Source organism: Artemia franciscana, chromosome 11, assembly GCF_032884065.1.
Source record: "Artemia franciscana chromosome 11, ASM3288406v1, whole genome shotgun sequence".
NCBI classification, from domain to species: Eukaryota; Metazoa; Arthropoda; class Branchiopoda; order Anostraca; family Artemiidae; genus Artemia; species Artemia franciscana.
The window spans coordinates 31,135,002-31,155,343 of record NC_088873.1 but is presented as its reverse complement, the minus strand read 5'-3'; the positions used below and the strand labels follow the sequence as shown (position 1 = coordinate 31,155,343).

Genomic DNA, 20,342 nt, shown 5'->3' with positions numbered 1-20,342 from the left:
ATGTCAATTGAAGACCCAACGGCTATAATTACAGATAATAGCTTTATGGAAATGACCCAAACCAATATAAAACATTAATTTTGAGACTAAATAAAAAGATCTTATGCCTAGTTAAAGAAATAGCTATGATCAGTAAAATAAAACATCAATACCAACTGGTAAAGGAAAGCGGTCAAGGGCATGAGAAGACATATTTTGTAATTTTGGATATAGCGGTGAGACATTCAACGTCAATGCTAGTAGTATAAAACAAAACCTGATATGCAGCAGCAGCTGAAGCACTTCCTCCAAAGATGGATAATGCTCTGAGTAGTATGGTAAAAATCGATGGTTTATTTGAGTTTGTTAGCTATGAAAGTCGGTGTCCCAGCGACATATAATTTTGTCGAAAGGCCAGTCCGTCCATCGACCGGACCTTCCACAGATGAAAGTTCTTAAGCCGAACTGGCCAGACATGACAATAAACAACAAAGAGAGATAAAACTATACAAAAAAAACCTCAAACGAGACGACGGCCAGTAGAGAGGACAGACTAAAACAACGCGGATATTTCGCCTGTATCCAAACAAGGCGTCCTTAGCATAAGATAAAAGAAAACTAAACTAAAAAAAAAAAAAAAACACCACCAATAATAATAAATACAATTGTTGCTACTTCTCCACGTAGGGAAAAGAAGCTATTCGAGTTACTTCAATGAGAACAAGATAACTTCTTTTTATCTTGTGCTGAGGACGCCTTGTTTGGATACAGGCAAAATATCCGCGTTGTTTTAGTCTTTCCTCTCTACTGGCCGTCGTCTCGTTTGAGGTTTTTTTGTAGAATTTTATCTCTCTTTGTTGCTAACCTACCATGGATGGTTGTTGCAATTATTATAAAGGGTAATTTTACCACTGTCCCAGCTTCATCCAATCTCCGTGGACATCGGTTTCGTCCTCGTGGTCATAGATTCTCAGATTCTTCACTGTAACCTGCAAAATACTTGACCGTGGCTATGAAGTAATTGGTCTACACTACAAAACGCAAAGCAAAACACCGCTAAAAAAAAATCTAAATAAATTAATAAACACGTAATTTTTTGTCAGAAATAAGTGAACACAGAAATTTGATGATCCGAGCTTGGAATTGAAGTCTCCCATCTCGTTAATCAATGAGAAGGCATTAAGAAATGACTTGAAAGTTTGCTTTGAAGCCATTCATGCCCCCTCATAGAATTTTTTTTTTTACTAAGTGTACTAAGTATACAATAGGAAGTCGTCGTCAAGAAGAGATCGGTAAAGCTGATGCTTGAAAAACTGAAGAAAATATTCCGTGAATGTCCATGAGAGAGTGCATAATTATTTTCTGCCTTTGATTAGAAAATGCTTCTTGGTTTGTTCATGTAATTTCCAAGAATTTTGTTTAATTTTGAGATTAATTTCTAAGGCGATTTTGATCCCGGTTTCCTCTTTTTTCTTCAAAATTACTTTAAAACCATTTTAAAGATGAGGGACTCCGAATATTCGACTTGAGGTTTTCGAGCAGGATAAATCAATTACCTATATAAGCATTTGCACCTAAAGTAGGGCAGTAAATGTTTGGATTTATATTCAAATGAGCCCTCTCCCAATATTTATATATCACAATAATGTAAATGACGCTATTACAATTCACTGCTTAGTCCAATTTGAATAAATATGTTAGTTGAAATTAGTGCAAATGGAAAATACCTGTGTCTTAACAGTTTTTAATTTAATTTTGAAGTTAGATTTAATTAGTCTTATTTTAATTTTCATTACTATGGGTAGTCCTTCGTAGTTTACAAATTTATAGCTATTACTGCAACCATAATTCGGGTGCCTGGATGGGGGTGGAGCTCCCACACTATTAGGGAACACTAGTTTTAGATTCAAATATTTTCTCATGACATGTTATCTAGAAATCGGTTCAACTACCTGAAAGCACCCGAGAAGCATTAGTGCTTGTGTGTTCCTTATGAAAATGTTCATTGATAAGTTATTTCTATTTAACTGATTTCTTAACAGCTAAGCTAATTGAAAAAATGAGCTTCTTTTTTTTGACAACGCCCTTATTAAATTTTCTAGGAATATTATGGATCACAAAGAGACGAAGACATTCGGAAAATCCGGCAATTCTATGATGAAATGGATATGAAAAAGAGGTTTGAAATCCATGTTGAACAAACCTTATCAAAAATCAAATCAGACATGGAAAACTTGCCAGAGAACATCCCATCAGACATATTCTCAAAAATAATGAAAGCTCTTGAAAAGCGTGAAAAATGATACTCGATGGATTATCCTAAAATTCTATGAATTGTCTTTGGTATTTAATGAAATATACGTAACTTTGTAGTTCAGCAGTTTTGTGTGACAAGATTTGTAAAAAAAGTAATCTTTTTATCAAACTTGACAAAGTTTGTTTTGTCTACAGCTTCATGCTTTGAATAATGGAAAATTTGTTTTGTTAATATCAAATAGCCGGTATTTACAAATCAAAGAATAAACAGACAGAGTAAGTGTCTAAAAAAAGTAAAAAAATTTCTGATTTTACTTACCTTTGCCTATTAGCAGCTTCTGAAAATCCAGTCTAACATAAACTGGTACATGAGGTAACAAAAAACGAGCCAAATCGCAAATTATTGTAATTTTTATGTTAAAGCAAAATTACAATTCTAATTATCTTCATATTTGTTATCTCCTCTTGATATTTTTATAGCTCGCTGCAAACAAGGTGAGATTTTTTCCTTTTTCTTCAAAGTTCTAATCTTATTTTGGTACAAAAGGCACGAAGCAGCTCGTATACTATAAAATAGTCCCATTTTGTAGACTTTTTATCCCTTTCTTCCACTAAGCGTCTTATGAAGACTTTATTTGCGAGACGACTGGTGGTTTCATCTTCGGCATAGGCTTCATTCTCCGTCCTTACCATGGGAAATAAATCTTCCCATTATGACCTAATAACCATATCAGTGAGAAACTATCATTAGCTAGCCTCTGCGGAACCATTGCTCCAAACAGCACTGCTGGGTGACCTGAAGAAGGACTCCAATCAAGGGAATTGACTCCTAATCAAAGATATCAATTTGTATTGAATCTTGAGTAACGGATAGTTTTTCTGGGCTTTATATATGTTCGTTGGCTTTTTCAGACTACTTAACCACCTCCTGACTACGCTGCTTTAGTATGAACCGAATAGACTGAAATTGACTGTACAAACTTAGACAAAAATTCACAATAGCCTTTCTTCTGACAAAAAATAACCATATAAACTAAAATTGACTATATAAACTTCAACAAAAATTCTTGGAGACAGCTGTTTTTTAACCAGGACTAGACATTCTGATTTCCGGGCAAATATTTTAATCATAGAAATGTGTTTCCTTGATATTTTCTATAAATTCATTTCGTAAAATTTGAATTCAGAGTCAAAAGTCCTAATAAGAGCTGCTTTTTTGAACTTTCAATGGATGCAGCACTATTCTGACCAGGACTAGGCCACGAGACTATGCCAGTCGCTTAAGTGCGGAGAGTTTTCGAGAAATGGCATAATTTAAGCTACTAAACAAATTTAATTGTCCTAAGATACATTCCCTCCGTGTATACTTATCCTTTATCAGACCGTTATTGGAATATGCATGTCCGGTCTGGCATTCGCAACTTTCAAATGAACTTAGTGACAAAATCGAGTCGGTCCAAAAGCGTTCACTCAGGATCATTTACAAAGAAGGCAAAATTCCATACTCCTTCCTCCTTAAAGCTGCGCGCATTACCACCTTAAAAGAAAGGAGGGAAAAAATTTGCCTGCTTTTCGCTAAATCAGTCATTTCCAATCCCCGCACTGAGGACTTACTCCCTGATTTTCACAATCCCATTAGACTCCGACTCCCCCGGTCAGCCTCCTTAGCAATCCCAACTTACTCTCCGATTCATGCTGTTAAAGAAAGGTTTCGCAAAAGTTTTATACCATTTATTCTGAAACACCTTAATAATAATTCATGATCATGTAATTGCCAAATTCCCCTTTTTACTGCAATGTTTTTGTAATTTAATTGTTAAGTTTATCTTTGATGATTTATTCTTTGAATTTGCTTTATCTTTGATGATTTTGCTTTTTTAATTCCTTTTAATTTTAAGTGTTTGACTTAATGTACTATTTTGATTTTTTTCTTAGCTTTTAGTGACATATAAAGCGAATTCGGCTCTTTAGAGCTTGTGATAGTTCTTTTGCAAATAAATCTTATCTTATCTTATCTATAATTTGTTGAATCTCAGTTGAAAAGCCAATTTTCCCTCCCATCTTTTGAGATACCACAATTTAAACATAAACAAAAATTCCCATAAAGCTTGCTATGACAAACGAGAACCATGTGAACCGTTGAAACTAAAATTGACCTTTAAACTTAAACAAAAATTCCCAATCCTGTCTCTGTAAACAAAAATTAACCATATGAACTGTATAAACTAATATTGATCATACAGGCTTAAATGAAAACTCATAATAATGTTTCTTCCGACAAAAATTACCGTATAGACTGTACAAACTGAAATTAACCGTATAAACTTAAAAGAAATTCCCAATAGCATTTCTTCTGACAAAAATAACCATATAAACTAAAATTGACCTTAAAAACCTAAACGAAAATTGCCAAAACGTTTCTTCCAACAAAAAATAACCGTATAAACCGTATAAACTAAAATTGATAGCATAAGCTTAAACAAAAATTCTTATACGTATCTTCTGACAAAAATAACCGCATAAACTGTGTAAACCAATGTTGACCGTGTAAACTTATACTTCAAAAGATAGGCTTCTTGCTGTTCACTTAGCGTGAAGGGGCACGCTAAGTGAACCCAGATAGATCTAACTTGACAGCAACTAGTCTATTATAACCTATCGGTTCAAAAATGACTTATGGTACCATCTATAACTATAGCTGAATAGATGGTAGCACATGGGATAGTAAAAAATTTCGTCAACTATGACTGTAAATGAACAAATGGGCAGCACTAACATTTGTTGTCTCTGTTGTTGGTACTTTCAGTGGTCATATCGATTCAAACCTCATTTTGATGTCTCTGTTCTTGATACTTTTACAGATCAAACTGCTTAAAACCCCCTTTTATTTTCACGGTTCTTTGTAAATTTACTGATCAAACTGATTCAAATATCCTTTCATTTTCATTGTTCTTGCTATTTTCGATTATCAAGCTTTTTAAACCCCATTTCATTTTCAGTATTTTTGGCAATTTAAGTGGTCAAACTGATTCAAATACTCATTTCATTGTCTCTGCTATTGGTAATTTTAGATTTCAAATCGATTCAAATCCCATTTCATTGTATCTATTCTTGATACTTTTACTCGTTTAACCTTTTCAAATGCCGTTTCATTTTAACGTTTTTGGTACTTTTACAGATCAAATTGGTTAAAATCCCCTTTCATTTTCATGGTTCTTTGTACTTTTAATGATCAAACTGTTTCAAATCTCGTTTCATTTTCACCGTTTTTTGGTTCTTGTACAGATGACATCGGTTAAAATCCCCTTTCATTTTCATCATCCATGGTACTTTAGCTGATAAACCGATTCAATCCCCTTGCGTTATCATTCTTCTTGCTACTTTTTCTAATCAGAACGGTTAAGACACTCTTTCATTTACTGTGTTCTTGGTACTTTTACAGATAAAACCGGCTAAAATCCCTGTTTCATGAAACTTGATGGAAGCATGCAAATATGTTATTCAATTTGTGGTTCTTTTTCAATATTATGGTCAAAAATCTCCCTTTCTACCTTAAATTGTTAGCTATCGGTTTATTGTTTGAGCTAAGAAGTACTTCATCGAACTTTCTTAAATATATATTAAATTTTTACTTTTCCAAATAATTGAAATTTGAAAATCTTGATTTGCGAGTTTGCCTTAGGGTGCTAACCCTTCAAGGCTGTGAGGGTTGGGCCAGGATTTAATTTATCTTTCATATAAGACTTATTTATATATTTTATTCTTTTCTTAGACTTAATGGACTCAGATTTTGCGAGTTCATCTTAGGATGCTAACCTTTCCCGCTTTTGAGGGTTGGACTATGATTTCATTTTTCTTTCATACTAGTTTTTTTTTTTACTTATTTTGCGACTTCGTCTCAAGCCACTGGGCCCTCTAGTTCTAAAGGTTGGACCGTAATTTCCTTTTCTTCAAAATAAGATTTTGTTCACATTTATCATTTTGTTGCATTTTATGGTATCAGATTTTGCGACTTCGTTTCAAGCCACTGGGCCTTCTAGTTTTTGAAGGTTGGACCGTAATTTCCTTTTTTTCAAAATAAGATTTTGTTCACATTTATCATTTTGTTGCATTTTATGGTATCAGATTTTGTGATTTCATTTCAAGCCACTGGGCCTTCTAGTTTTTGAAGGTTGGACCGGAATTTCCTTTTCTTCAAAATAAGATTTTGTTCACATTTATCATTTTGTTGCATTTTATGGTATCAGATTTTGCGACTTCGTCTTATGGGCGCTAACTTTTCTAGGTTTTGAGCTCGTACTTTCTAGCTTAAATTTTACCGTATTTCAATATTTAAGGTTTTTCTAGTTCCACTTTATTAAATTCTAACCGATTGTATCCCATATTTTTGATATTTGGTCTTTTTTTTAAGGAGAACTCTGGATTTCCCACTCTTGGTGGCTGAGCTCATCTGAATTTTTGGCCCATAATACCATCCATATTTTTGTTGATCTGACACTTTTTAACTTAGATTCTACGGTGTAGTGGTGTTTAAGGTTTTTCAGGTTAGTCTTTATTAAATACTATCCGGTTATTTCTCTTATTTTAAGATTTGGTCTTTATATAAAGAGAACTTTCGATATTCAATACTGGGGCCTTGGATGTTCCGAAACTGGTGTCCATTATACCATTCAATTCTTTTTTTTTATCTCATACTTTCCAGTTTAAATTTTTTCGTATTTCAATCTTTAAGCTTTTTCTTTTTGCACTTTATTAAATTCAAACCGATTGTTATCCGTATCTTAAGATTTGGTGATTTTTGATGTGAAATATCTGGTGTGGCTTGTCTTAAGTTACCTTAAATTGCAGCTTGGAGCAATCTAAGGATTTTTCCTTGTAGAAACTCACGGTTGATCAGAAAATGGGTGCGTTGCCACTTTGAGGAGAAATGCCTGAATAACTGAAGTTATGTCCCCTTGTATGAGAGTCCTGAGACGCCAGAGGATAGGGATCAGGAAGTGCCTTGGAATTAACAAGTCTATGAACCAGAAAAGCATCACCCCGTCTTCTTCTATAAACTACAGTTTGGAGTTTAAGCTTGCATAGCCTTGTAGGGTAAGGGAGGTCATGCAGTCTACTCCCCATCTTAGTAGCTCTTCTCTGGACATCTTCAAGAATTTTAACATCCTTTTTGAAAATGGGGGATGCAAAGATCATACCTGTCTCCAGCCTTGGCTGAACAAGTCATTTGTACAAAAGGCTCAGGATTTTAGGAGAACGGGAGGAAATTACTCTTTTTATGAGTCCTAGTGATTAGCTAGCTGATGCTACTGCCTATTTGTATGAGGGCTAAATTCAAGATGCTCTCCAATAATACTTCTAGGTCACGTTCTTCTAACACTGGAGAAAGAGACTGACCTTATAGAGAGTAAGTTGTATTGATATTCTTGTGTCCAAAGTGTAAAAAATGGCATTTTGACACATTGAAAGTGAGTAGCCAATTTAAGAACGTCTACTTAGTGGTTTAAGCTCAAATCAGATCGTTTTCCGATCGACCGGCCAATCAATTCGAAATAGTTTGGCCTCACAAAACAAAAAAGGTTACAACAGACGGTATAGGACAATTCCGTCTAAGAAGGAAACTGCCCCTTCCTCATCCACCACCGTTTACACTACAGTTTGACTTTCTTCCCAATTCTTTAAGAATTTCTACTTAGTCGTTTCAGCTTAAATCAGATCGTTTGTGATCCAATATGGCAACCAACCCAGTATAATAAAAACCCAATATGGCAACCAAGTTTAATATTAATAACGCACTGATCAAGATCATTACAACAAACCCACGGCACTACTACTACTAATACTAACACATCACTATAGTAAACAAGCCGTCTGAGACCAATACAGCTGCGCGAGCTCCTCCTCAACCACAATCTATTCAAGCAATATATTCGTAGAAGTTGAAATTTTCTTTAAATCCTTTCTTATAACCTTTTCTCCCCAGTTTGGAAACGACATGCATTTTGTTTGGCCCTAGATGATGGATGAAAAGGACAATCCTTGGCAATCATCTTTCATCATCCTTCATCCACAGTGAACCCACCCTTTCTCTCATTATAGCCCTTAAAAATGGGATAGAACCAAACATTTCACTCAGCTTAATGCTTGTAATACATTCAGTCAGACGAGTACCCAGAACAATTCGCAGGCATTTCCTCTGAAAAATAAATAGCAAATCCTCCTTCGTCTTTTTAAGGCCATTCGACACCTCGAAAATTATTTTGAGGGCCTCAGCGTCTGCTGAAACTCTAAAAAAACAATTGGTCCATTAGTGAATTTTCATAACCCTTAGGGAGCTCTCAAGGCGGCCAAATTGCTCAAACTATGTTCCCTTAAAATTCTGATAAAACTGAAAAGGCATCTCGAATGCGCCAATAGTTCGAAAAGCTAACAAGAAGAAGCTAGTTTAAAAGAAACAAAATATAATCGATTGCTGATTGTTAAGCAAAACGCTGTCAATTAAATGTGCTTACAATACAATAAAACTTTCCCCATGTTGGCAAGGTTTTCAATCAAAGTGAGTAGCAGCAGTGGGAATGTCCAAGTCTATCAAACTGCTGAAATGATTCCTTTTGGTTGGTTTGCTGAAAATCAGCAAAAAGCGGATTTTCTGGCCAAGGTAGGCTAGAAAATTCTTAGGAACAGCCATATCTTGAACTTCAAAAACCAAATTCTGCTTGGTTTAATTGATAAAACAACATTCACACTTAATAACGATGTAAGTAGTTTTAAACCTGAATATCTTAGACACAAAAATGAAAGAAGGTAAATAGCATTTTTTTAAGATTTGGTAATGTAGGGTTTTGATTTTATGTTTTCTGTCGTTTCCCTGGATTTTGCATTCAAGCTCTACAAATTACGGCAAGACTGTCCAATGAATTCTAAATATGTGGGATAGTAATAAGAGCAAAGCTGATGAACTGAAATTATTTTTTTTTTAATATCAATTTGTCACACAAAATGAAAACGATTATAATTCACGAGATAGGGTGATTCCATATCTTCCTCATCCATCATTGTTTACACCTTTTCCTAAACAAGCGTAAAGCTCCTCCTTCGTCCCAATCTATTCAAGCAATCATTTCAAAAAGATGAATTTTTTTTAAATCCTTTCTTTCAACCTGTTCCCACCCGGTTTGGAGACGACCTACTTTTCATGTGGCCTTAGATGATGAGTGAAAAGGACAATAATTGGCAATCATCGTTCATTATGTTTCTTCCACAAAACATGTCCACGTAATCTCAACATATTTCTCATTATAGCCCTTAAAAGTGACATAGAACCAATTTTCTTGCGGAGCTTACTGGTTTGTAACACGTTCAGCCAGACGAGTACCCAAAACCATTCGCATATTCCTCTGGAAAATATATAGCAAATCCTCCACCGTCTTTAAAAACGCCCACGTTTCAGAACTAAACACGACCAGTTCCATCACTGAAATTTTCAATATCTTAATCTTGGTTTTGAGAATTATCTTCCTATTCTTGGAAAGTTTTTCCCGTGTGAAAAGTAACCCTTACCCTTGGCTATTCTACTTTTAACATATTCGCTGCATCCACCGTCATTGCTAATAATGCTTCCTGGTTAAGTGAAGCTATACAATTGATCGATCTTCTCGTTATCCAACGTCACATTTTCACCTTCTTCTATTCTTGGTTTATGTGACTTGTCTTCTATACCTTGATTTTAAAATCTTTAGTCTTTCTAGCGCCCTGAACCTTCAAGACCACCAAAATATCATTCATTTTGCTAACATTATCATCTAGAACACTCAAATCCTCCACAACATCTTAGTCTAGAAGAGTTTTAATTTCTCATTTGATGCCAGGCTTTTCCGTTTCCTTTGCCATGTTCCTTAGGATAAAGTCCATCGAAATGATCCATATAAATGAAAATAGAATTCGTCCTGCTTAACTCTTGATTCAAAAAGAAACCATCTACTAACCTCATTCCCTACCTTAGCCGAAGCAATAATGTTCTCGTACATAGCACAAATCACTTTAATGTTTTCATCTGGAATACCATGAACAAAAATAAATTTCTATTGATAGATAGATAGATATTTTATTTTAGCCCTCCATCACATCAAAAAAATGGCAAAGTATAGAAAGGAAGACGAAAACAACACTTAACTTTTAAACGATTTGATTATAGAAAGAAGAAAGGAAGAAAAAGTTATTTGAGCCCTACGGCCATACACAACATGATTTAATGATACAACACAGCATAGAAAACACACTCATTATAAAATCTTCCACATATCGTGCCATTTTGCATATGGTTCCAGGCTTCGAAGACCTCAGGATACGAGAAAGTAGCACCAACCGATGGTCCCCCCAAATTTCATCCCTAAGACTTTCAAGCTCCTGGCACTCCATGAGGAAATGGGCTAATCTATTATCCTCAATTCCGCAATGTATATTCACTATATACACTGTATATACACTGTACAGTGTATCACTATATACACTATATATAAATCGTATATTACGTGCAACGGAGGAAAGCCGTAAAAATGCTTAAGAGTTTCTTTTCTGACATTATTTTACTTCTTTGCATAGGATTCACAGGCATCAGAAATTCGATACTAATTCAAAAGAGATGATTTTCTCTGGAAAAACTTTGAATATTTGAAAACTTCGAAATCAAACAGTTCGTGGTAATGAACTGTAGCAATGAGCGACCCGGCTCAATGGTAACCAAAACTCTATAAAACGGAATTTTATAGAAACATAATTTTGATACCAATATATACATCAAGAGAACAAGATTTTTATACTGATTTTAAATATTCATCAAGTTTAGTATTACCCATCAAAAGTTACAAGCCTGAAAAATTTGCCTTATTTTTAAAAATGGGGGAAACATCCCATAAATTCATAGAACCTTAATGGAAATCACACCATCAGATGCAGCGTATCAGAGAACCGTACTGGAGAGGTTTCAAGCTTCCATCTGCAATCAATATGTTGAACTTCATATCAAAACTTCATATATTGTATCATATGAGACACACTGTGAAACAACTTTACGAGCTAAAACTACAGGATTACAAAAAATTCCCTTCTATGTGAGGGATCCCATTAATTATTTTTTTTAAACAAATTATTTGCGATTTCCACCGCATCCATTAGATTTCGAACCTTAGATTCTTAAGTTTTCTCCTTTATTTAATTTCTCCTCCATTCTCTCCTCAAGTTTTCACTCCTTTTAAAATAGAGTGAGAAAGCCGTCACAGGACTTGGGAACCTTATATCTGACTTTAGAATCAAGACGGCAGGCCGATAAGATTTTGAAGGGTTGAGTCTTGGCTCGAAATTCTGGTTAAAAGTCTAACTCTAGGTTACTGCATGTATCTCACTTCTCCTATTTTCAAAGTCCAGTGCAATCAAGAATAACCTTTTATCCTCCTTATATCTTTAAACGAGCAACTGTGTGTATATATTTGTATTTGTAAATTTGTGTATTTGTAAGTTTTTTTCTTGAATACAACTTCGTACTTTTTTTTTGAAAAGTGGCACCTTGGGATTTTTAGCCTTATTTTTTGAAGAGAAATCAGATATGTGATCTCATATTTATTTTACATTTAAAGAGCATAAATTACTTCATTTTTTCCCCAGAAGAGGTAACATTGTATAGTGTCTATTACGCATACAAAATTACAAAAAATGACAAACAACTCTGAAAAGCAAAAGAAATAGGCACTGAATAAAAACAGCAAAAATCACATAGAATTGCAAACAAAAATGTTTCGCAACGAAATTTGATGTCAGAAAACAAAGTGAAATTACAATGAAATGAAGGAACGCGTTATTTGATCGTGCTTGAGCGGTTAGTAGACGAAACAAAATTGCAATGGAATGAAGGAATGTGTAAGTTCAGAGTGAGTGAGTCTGTGATTGATTAACAGGAAGGAGGAAGTAATAATTAGTATTTATTACGTGTGCAAAATTAAACAAGATGACCAATGGTTCTGAACATCTGAACAAAAAGGCATGGAACAAGAAACAACAAAAAATCAAATAAAAGAAAATTTTGCACAGCAAAATTCACTGTTTGTAATGAACGAAAATTTGACTTAAAACTGAAGAATAATGCGATAATTATGCTGTTGTAGAATTTAGATATTTCAAAAAGTTACAACTGAATGAGAAACGTGTTATTTTAGCGTTTGTAAGGGATAAGGAGGAAAGAGGAATTGAATTCACTACAGAATTCCTTAATTCAAGAGAAATTGCTGATTTGCCACCCAATGACTTGAAACCAAAAATCAAAATGATGATTATACAAATGCATATTTTAGATATTTCAGAGGGCACTGGCATTGGAACATGATGCACAGTAATAAAGCGCGAACCAGATCTGCAGCTAGAAAACATTGTGACAACCAGCGTTACAACGAATGCATCATGCCGTGAATTAAATATGCGATTAGAAGACGCATGAAAAATTACACAAGGTGACGAACTGCTCTGAGATGATAAAGACAAAGTACGAAACACGATTTTGCAAAAACCCCACTAAACTGCAAACAAAATGTTGCACTGTGAATTTTGCGGTTAGAAGACAAAGCGAAATTACAATGGAATGAAGGACCTTGTTAGTTTATTGTGCGTGAGTCTGTGATTAATAAAAAGGAAGCGAAAAAACAGCGACATATTACATAAACGAAAATGTTGCACACCGAAATCTGCGGTTAGTTGTGAACGACAATGTGACTTACAAGTAAAGAATAACACGATACTTATGCTATTGCAGAATTTAGACAATTTCAGGAAATTATAATTGAATAAGAAACGTTTTATTTGAGTGTCTGCAAGGGATAACCAAAAAGGAGGAATTGAATTCATGGCAGAATTTCTTAATCCAACTAAAAATGCTGTTTTGCCACCTTATGAGTAAAACTAAAGAATAAAATAATAATTATGCTAATGCGAATTTCTTAGAGGGCATTGGCTTAGGAATATTCCGAGGTCAAAGGTAATGAGGCATGAAAATAAAGCGTAGAGGATATCTGCGGTAAGAAGACAAGTGATAACCAGCATCGCAACGAATACAACAAATCGTAAATGAAATCTGCGGTCAGAAGAGAAGCAACATTGATCAACATTGAATCAACATTGAGTCCCAGAAAAAAATAATCCAAACAGCTAAAGCAAAAGGCGCGGAGAAACATTTGATGTAATAATGCACAAAGCGAAGAGTAAACAAGATTTGTGGTTAAAAGTACATTACTCTGTAAAAATTGTGGACGAGTAATCCTAATTACAGCAACGCATATCTATTTTGTTTATAATAACAGACTAATTTAACTAAAACCAGTGTGTTAATTAAGTTAGATGTTGGATCTGAGGTAGGAGAACTAATATCACGCTCAAACCTCTTTTAATCTTCTGTAAAATTCACAAATAATTTAGGATCTTGAGTGTAAGGAAAAAACGTACATTTTTTCTTATAAACCCTGTGGCCATAATTATCATTCCTTTCAATTAATTTGAATAAAGAAGCTATCTCAAAATTTGAATCGAGTGTATTTGTAGGCTCTAAGGGAGAGGGGGGGGGAGCTGGGAACCCTTAATGGGAAATTTTACACTGGGATGGGGTAGAGGAGGTGAAGGGGATTTCTTAGCTTGATTTGAAAAACGGTCAGAAATCAAATACAAAATGTTTTTTTAACTGAAAGTAAAGAGCAATATTAAAACTTAAAATGAACAGAAATTAGTGCATATAGGGCAGGGGTCCCTTCTCAAAACCTCGCTCTTTGTGCTAAAGTGTATCTTTTTATCAAAATTCTTTTTAGAAAGACAGCTCGAACACTAGGGCCATTGAATTCGAATGACGAGTGTCTTAAAGAACTTTAAGGGCTTAAGAACCTTAAAGGCAACTAATTTGAAGAAACTAAAACGAACCGAAGAAAACCGGTGACAAATATCCGCTAATCTGTATCACCTTCACCCCATTCCTACCATATGAACAAAAAACGGAAATGCATAAAATTAAACCAATTAGTGTTGCCAAGAAGTATTAATATTTTGTCAAAATTTTTATCCCTTCACTTTTCATGTCATCGGTATTCCGTTCGTTGCTAAGACCGTCAATACAAAATGTTCCTTTCTTTTCTTTTTTTTCTGTCATCATTCAAACTGGTGTTGTTTTTTGGTCATTGCAAAAAGTGTCATCATTTTTTTTTGCTACCAGGTAAAGCTTCATTTGAATTTTCCATCATCGTATAAGTGACATCAGAATATGGACCGTTATTTTTCTTGAAAAAAAAAACTTTTGTGGTCGAGGAAAAAAATTTTGGGCCCTTTTTGAGGCCACAGTTTTGGGCTAACCAATACTTTTATAATTCATTCTTTTCCCATTTGATTCTTATTTGCTTAAGGGCTAACGTATATAAGTTCTAGTGGAAAAAACTGCTTTGTTTCATTGTTCGGTGGGGGGGGGTTGCACTTAACGTAAAATTACCCTTTACATTAGGTTTTTTTTTTATCTAGGGAGCTGCAAATGGAAGTTTTTGGCTGCTCGGAGAAATAATTTTGGGTTCTTCTCGTCTCAATGTTCGAAAGAAAGTTTTTTTTTTCTATTTTTCTTTTGTACATTGGGGTACAGTTTTGTACATCTTATTAGTACAAAAACTTACAGGTACAATCTTAAAACCAATAAGAAAAAAAGCTTTTAAATCTTATCCAGATCCCATTTTTGGAGTCCTATCGGTCCTATGGGGTTCTACCGGCCTAGAATCTATGATTGCAGTTTTTAGCCGGCTCAGAAGAACATTTGTTGATCCTTTTAAAGCCCAATTTTTGAACAATCCATTCTCTTTTTTCGATTTCCTTGTGAATTGTGGACTTCTTACCCCAAGGACTTACGGATATTCAAGTTGATTGGTAAAACGCTTCTTGGTCCTTTTTTAGTCCCCATCAAGGTGTTAGTCGAAAACTGAACCTAGTTTCTAATTGAGGGCATCCTAGGCTCAGGATCTCAATGGTATAACTTTCAAAAAGATTTGCTCAGGGACAAAATAATTACTTATTATTAAGCCCCCTATGGTTCTCTCTTTCCCAACAGAAGTATGAGTCCCCTTGGAATATTAAAAGTTTCAACCTTATCGGATAGCCAAGATCAAACGTATTCACCAAGTTTCAACTGTAATTCAACCCATAAATAGTCAACACTTTTTACCCGGGGCTGCGTTAATTGTGTCGTCCTCGAAGGCATATTTACTGGATCTTTTGACTATTCTAAATGAAATGAATGACTGGAACTTATTGTTCGAAACCATGGGAGACTAAGGGAATGCTTAATTGAAAAAGAGTCCTTGGAGGACTAATGGTTGCCCTTTAACCATCTAAACCCTTTTTCTCCTCAAGAAGAGCACGGTAACTTTAGCCTCTTATTAAAAGGATCCCCTCCCAGGATATTATTGAAACCACTTCATTCCGAAATGACCGAAGGAAAATACACTGGGAAGACTTCGCTGTTTACTAAGACAACGCTAGTACATTGACTCTGAAAAAAAAGCTGATTCCCTATGCATTTTGGCCCCTTTCCCTGGAGACTATAAAGCTTACAGTACGTTTGGATATATTTTTCATGTGTTTTGGAGATAATTTTTCATAGAATTCGAAGTGATGTCATACTTGGCCTCGACAAAGGATGACAAATGACAATTTTCTCTGGTGGGGGGGGGTAGGGTTACATAGGAGGATCTTTCCATTGAGGAATTTATTATGGGAGAAGAGAATTTCCATGATAGAAAACAATGAGAAATTAAATAAAAGAAAACTTTTTCCAACTGAGAGTAAGGAGCAAGATTAAAACTTGAAACGAACAGAAATTATTACGCATATGAGGGGGTTCGTCCTTTCTTCAACACTGCGATCTTTACGCTAAAGTATTTTTAGTAATTTCAAAAGATTTATTCTAATTAAACAGCCTTTGTGATTCAGGACGTAATAAAAATATACAAATGTGAAGTTGTTACGTTAGTTATTTCGTAACTTAATTAGTAAGTCAAGTATATTTATTACTAATAAATAAGTTCATAAATAAAATTCAGGTTCTTGCGGCCTTGAGTAGCCAAACAATTGGGGGGGGGGGGAAACTAGGCCCCCTCCTCCTCTATTTTCTCAAAATCTCCAAACATAACTTTGAAAAAGCCATTTAACCAAAAAACAAAAATTAATATACAAATTTCGTTTTAATTATTCATGTAAGATGAACCAAAATCAAAACATACATTAATTCAAAAACTTTCAGAAAGTAAATAAATAAAATAAGTTTGTTTAGATAAAAGTAAGGAGCGCCATAAAACTTAAAACGAACAAAAAATATTTTCTATACAAAAGTGGCAATCCCCTCCTCGACGCCTCGCTCTTTACGCTAAAGTTTGACTCTTTGTCCCAGTTTTGCTTTTTAAAACAGTTAAAAACTTTACCATAAAGAGCGGGGCATTGAGGAAGGGACAGCCCCTTTCATATACAGAATAATTTTTGTTCGTTTTAAGTTTGAATGTCACTCCTTACTTTCCGTTAAAAAAAACTTGTTTTTTCTATTTAATATCTGACAAATTTGGGCCTAAATTTTATTTGCTTTGTTTCTGAGAACCACCCCCAAGGCGGGGAAAGGTAAAAGGACATGTGGAAATGTCACTGCTCTATATAGCATGACCAAACGTTGTGGAATGTAAGACTACTTCAGCGAGGCTAGTTTAGTATAGTTCACTCACAAATTAGGTAAAAGGTTGTCAAGGCAAAAATTTTCGTAGTTGGTGAGAATTGGTGCTGGTTTATCTTGTTTCGTAGAGTTGAAAACCAGAAATTCAGTTTTTTAGCCATTGACTTCAAAACATAACCGACCAGAAATTTGTTTCGTAACCTTAGAGGTTAAGGTGTTAAATGATATCGGAGATAAAATAGAACCTTCTAGAAGTCCTCTTTTTAGGTTAACTGGCTCATTAAGTATTCCTAAGCCAAGTTTCATTCTTATATAAATTTTGGATTACCAATATGATAACATATATACTAAATTCGCATTCACACCAGTATCTAGCGGGCTCTCGAAGAGAGCAGACTAGATTACTGAATCAAATACAGCGAAAAGGATGTTTGCTTTCTTCAGGATGTTTGCTTTCTTCAGGATGTTTGAAACGACTTTGATGCAAAATGAGTAGGGAACAGTTACACTATCAATGTACATCTGAAAACATAGTTACAGATACTGAAGAAAAAGCAGGGAACCGTTACGCAGATGGTTAAGATTAACACTGTAAGGACTAGGAGCCTTGTTACCTTTCAGCTGGCGAAAAGCCTACTAAGCACTGTTCCAGAATATAAAAAATAGCTTCTCTTTTTCAGAAGTGGTTTAAGACGTGACTTAAGCGATTCTTCATACTCATTTTCAAATAATCACCTTTTGACGCAAAAACCTCCGAGAAAATGTTTCAACCCCTGTTCCTCCGGTATCTTGGCATTTGGCATTTGAGCCACGTTTTACTTCTGTAAAACTTTTTTCACATATTTTTGGGTCATAAATAGCCTCTTAAGAAGCGGTTCATTTTCAGCTGATACAGAGATAATTTGCATTCTCTTTTTTTTCAAAAGGGATGGACTTTCGTTCCAGTCTTTGGTTTGCCTGGATTGTGCCCCACAAAATACCGCATATTACACCTTTATTGGGCAAGATTCACATAAGGATGATCACTGCATCCTCTTTTTCTTGTTCCTTTCCTTTTAACTGCATTAGGTGCAGCTACAGACTCAGAACTTTTTAGCGCGTGAGTAATACTAGTGCAATATGTATGGAGTACAATCTTATTATCACACTCATGGACAAGAATCTGGAAGGTAACTCTTATTTTTTCCAGAATTTCGTCCTATATCGTCCTGTATAAACTTAGGTTACTCTTTTTCCACTCTCGTCTTTCAATGCACTCTGGGTTTTTGGTTTCGTATCACAGCTAAAAGTAACATTAAACTTAAGACCAAGATACTCGCTTTCAGTATGTTCTGAATCTGCAAGTATATGTGAGAATAGTAATAGTAATAGTAAAGTTACAAAGGACTTCATCAATGTTACTTGTCCTGCCTGAATTATGAATGAACGTTAAGTTCGGATATTTGTTGTGTGGAAGCTACTTGGAATACACACCATTAGAGGTTTTTGTAGCTTCCCTTTCGAGCAAGGTCATACTGGAAATCACCACAGGTTCAAAAACGTGATTTTCCCTGCTTACGGAGTAGCCTTTTGATTCAACTGCAACCCCCAACATACATTTTTTTACTAGAAACTGTTTTCATGTTAGCTGGTAGGTTTACGTCAACTAGCGTGAAAGCACTGGGGCCTAGAAGTCGATTCAAGTATACGACAGTTTATGCTCTCGTCAACGAATATCGCAAATCTCCCAATAGGGTGGCCCCTGGTGTTAGAGCACTTTGCCTCATGAATATGCATGGATTTATTAGGAAATGACTTAATGAGCGCAAACTCTTCAGTGTTCAACAAGTGTTCTTGGACGTAAGCAACATTGCATGCAAGACACAAGATCTTGATGTAGTCTAGTTTTGCAGCATTATGGCCGTAAATGTTGCGGCAAAATATAAACAGTTTGTTCACTTTCTTGATTGAAGATAAGCTGTCTTTTTTTATTGCTTGTCAGATTGCTGGGTACTGTAGACTAAGCTAGGGTGATAGTTGTTAGCCTCCTGTCACAAAATGCAATTCATGGTTTGAGAATGGCAGGGACTTTCTTTACTGTTCCTATGAGGTCTGGCACATATAGAACATCCCATGCTATTGGTACGGTATTTAGCAAGATGATAAATTAACTAGAACTTGACTCATTTCTTTATGATTGGTCTGAACGGAAGGAACTTGATTTAAAAATAATCGATGAATAGCCCAAATTTGACTTCTGTACTTAGGGATGCGGCGTAACGAAAGGTAAGTTTGGTTGTTTTAGGTTTTGGTTGTCAATCTTCAAACTGACTAGTTTGGAGTTAACAAACGGAATACTGTCTTCTGTGTGGTAAGATGTACAATCTTGACCATCCTGTAGGACTTTCCCAAAGGAAAAGAAGCATTTATACCAGGGGAAGACTTTAAGATTAGACAAAAGAGCTGCTGATGTTCATATAAGCAACCATACCGGACTTAGGCTGTTGAACATTTCTGAGACTTTTTCAGGAAAGTATTAGTAGGCCTTTATTGCAATGAGAGGGATCTAGAGAGACAAATACCCGCCTCAAATGCATTTTTTTTTTTAGTTTCTAGTTTTAACTTCGCTCATTACTTTCATTTGACGAATATATTATCTTTTATTGTCTTTGATTAGTTATTTATCTTTTATTATTTTGGAAAATTTATATTGAGTATAAACAAACATAGGTCTATAACTGATTGAAAACCCTCATTTCATGAGAAAATGATCAAGCACAGATATGCTGAAAATAAATAATTTCAAGGTCAGAGGAGTGTGTTCTATAAATACATTCTGCAAACATTAGAGTTGAGAATTAGAGATTACATTTTACTTGAAAACACAGCTTTTAGTTTACACACTATAAATTTCCGTAAAGTAAACTACAATTTACGATATATTTAGCTATCTATGCTTTATTATTCTGCAAAAATACAATGAACAGTCAATAAATAGATAACCGCACGTCTTGAAAAAGCCCCGTAATACAGGAAAACTAAACAAATTTGCTCATGATAAATTAGGAAATTCTATTTAGCAAACAACATCGTCTTTTTCATCCCTTGCTACTATTCATGTAGTATCTTCAGTTCTGATGAAAACAGTTATTACCTGAATGGGGTGGGAAAAGGCTATAAAAAGAATTTAAAGGAAGTTGTAAATTAAGGGCTAAAGAGGGATGCTTTATAAAGATTGAGACTGGAAGAGGAGCTTTTATAGCTATGCTGGACTTGGGTTGTTGTGTGCTGCTGTTAACTGTTAGTAGTAGTAGTAGTAGTAGTAGTAGAGTAGTTAGTTGTGTTTGCTAAAACATAGTTGCAGCTACTTGGCCAATAGTTACCAAAAATTAAAAGAATGCGTTTTCCA

General features: G+C 34.9%; 1 protein-coding gene across 2 annotated transcripts in view; it reads left to right on the top strand.

Moving 5' to 3' along the window:
* LOC136033088 (uncharacterized) overlaps positions 1 to 2,356 on the top strand; it is a 53,402-nt gene extending 51,046 nt beyond the window's left edge. For both annotated transcript variants that reach the window (XM_065713694.1, XM_065713693.1), the window contains one exon: positions 2,082 to 2,356. In XM_065713694.1, coding sequence (XP_065569766.1) covers positions 2,082 to 2,282 — 201 coding nt within the window. In that variant the 3' untranslated portion in view covers positions 2,283 to 2,356. The remainder of the gene's footprint in view (positions 1 to 2,081) is intronic.
* Positions 2,357 to 20,342: the final 17,986 nt, after the last annotated feature.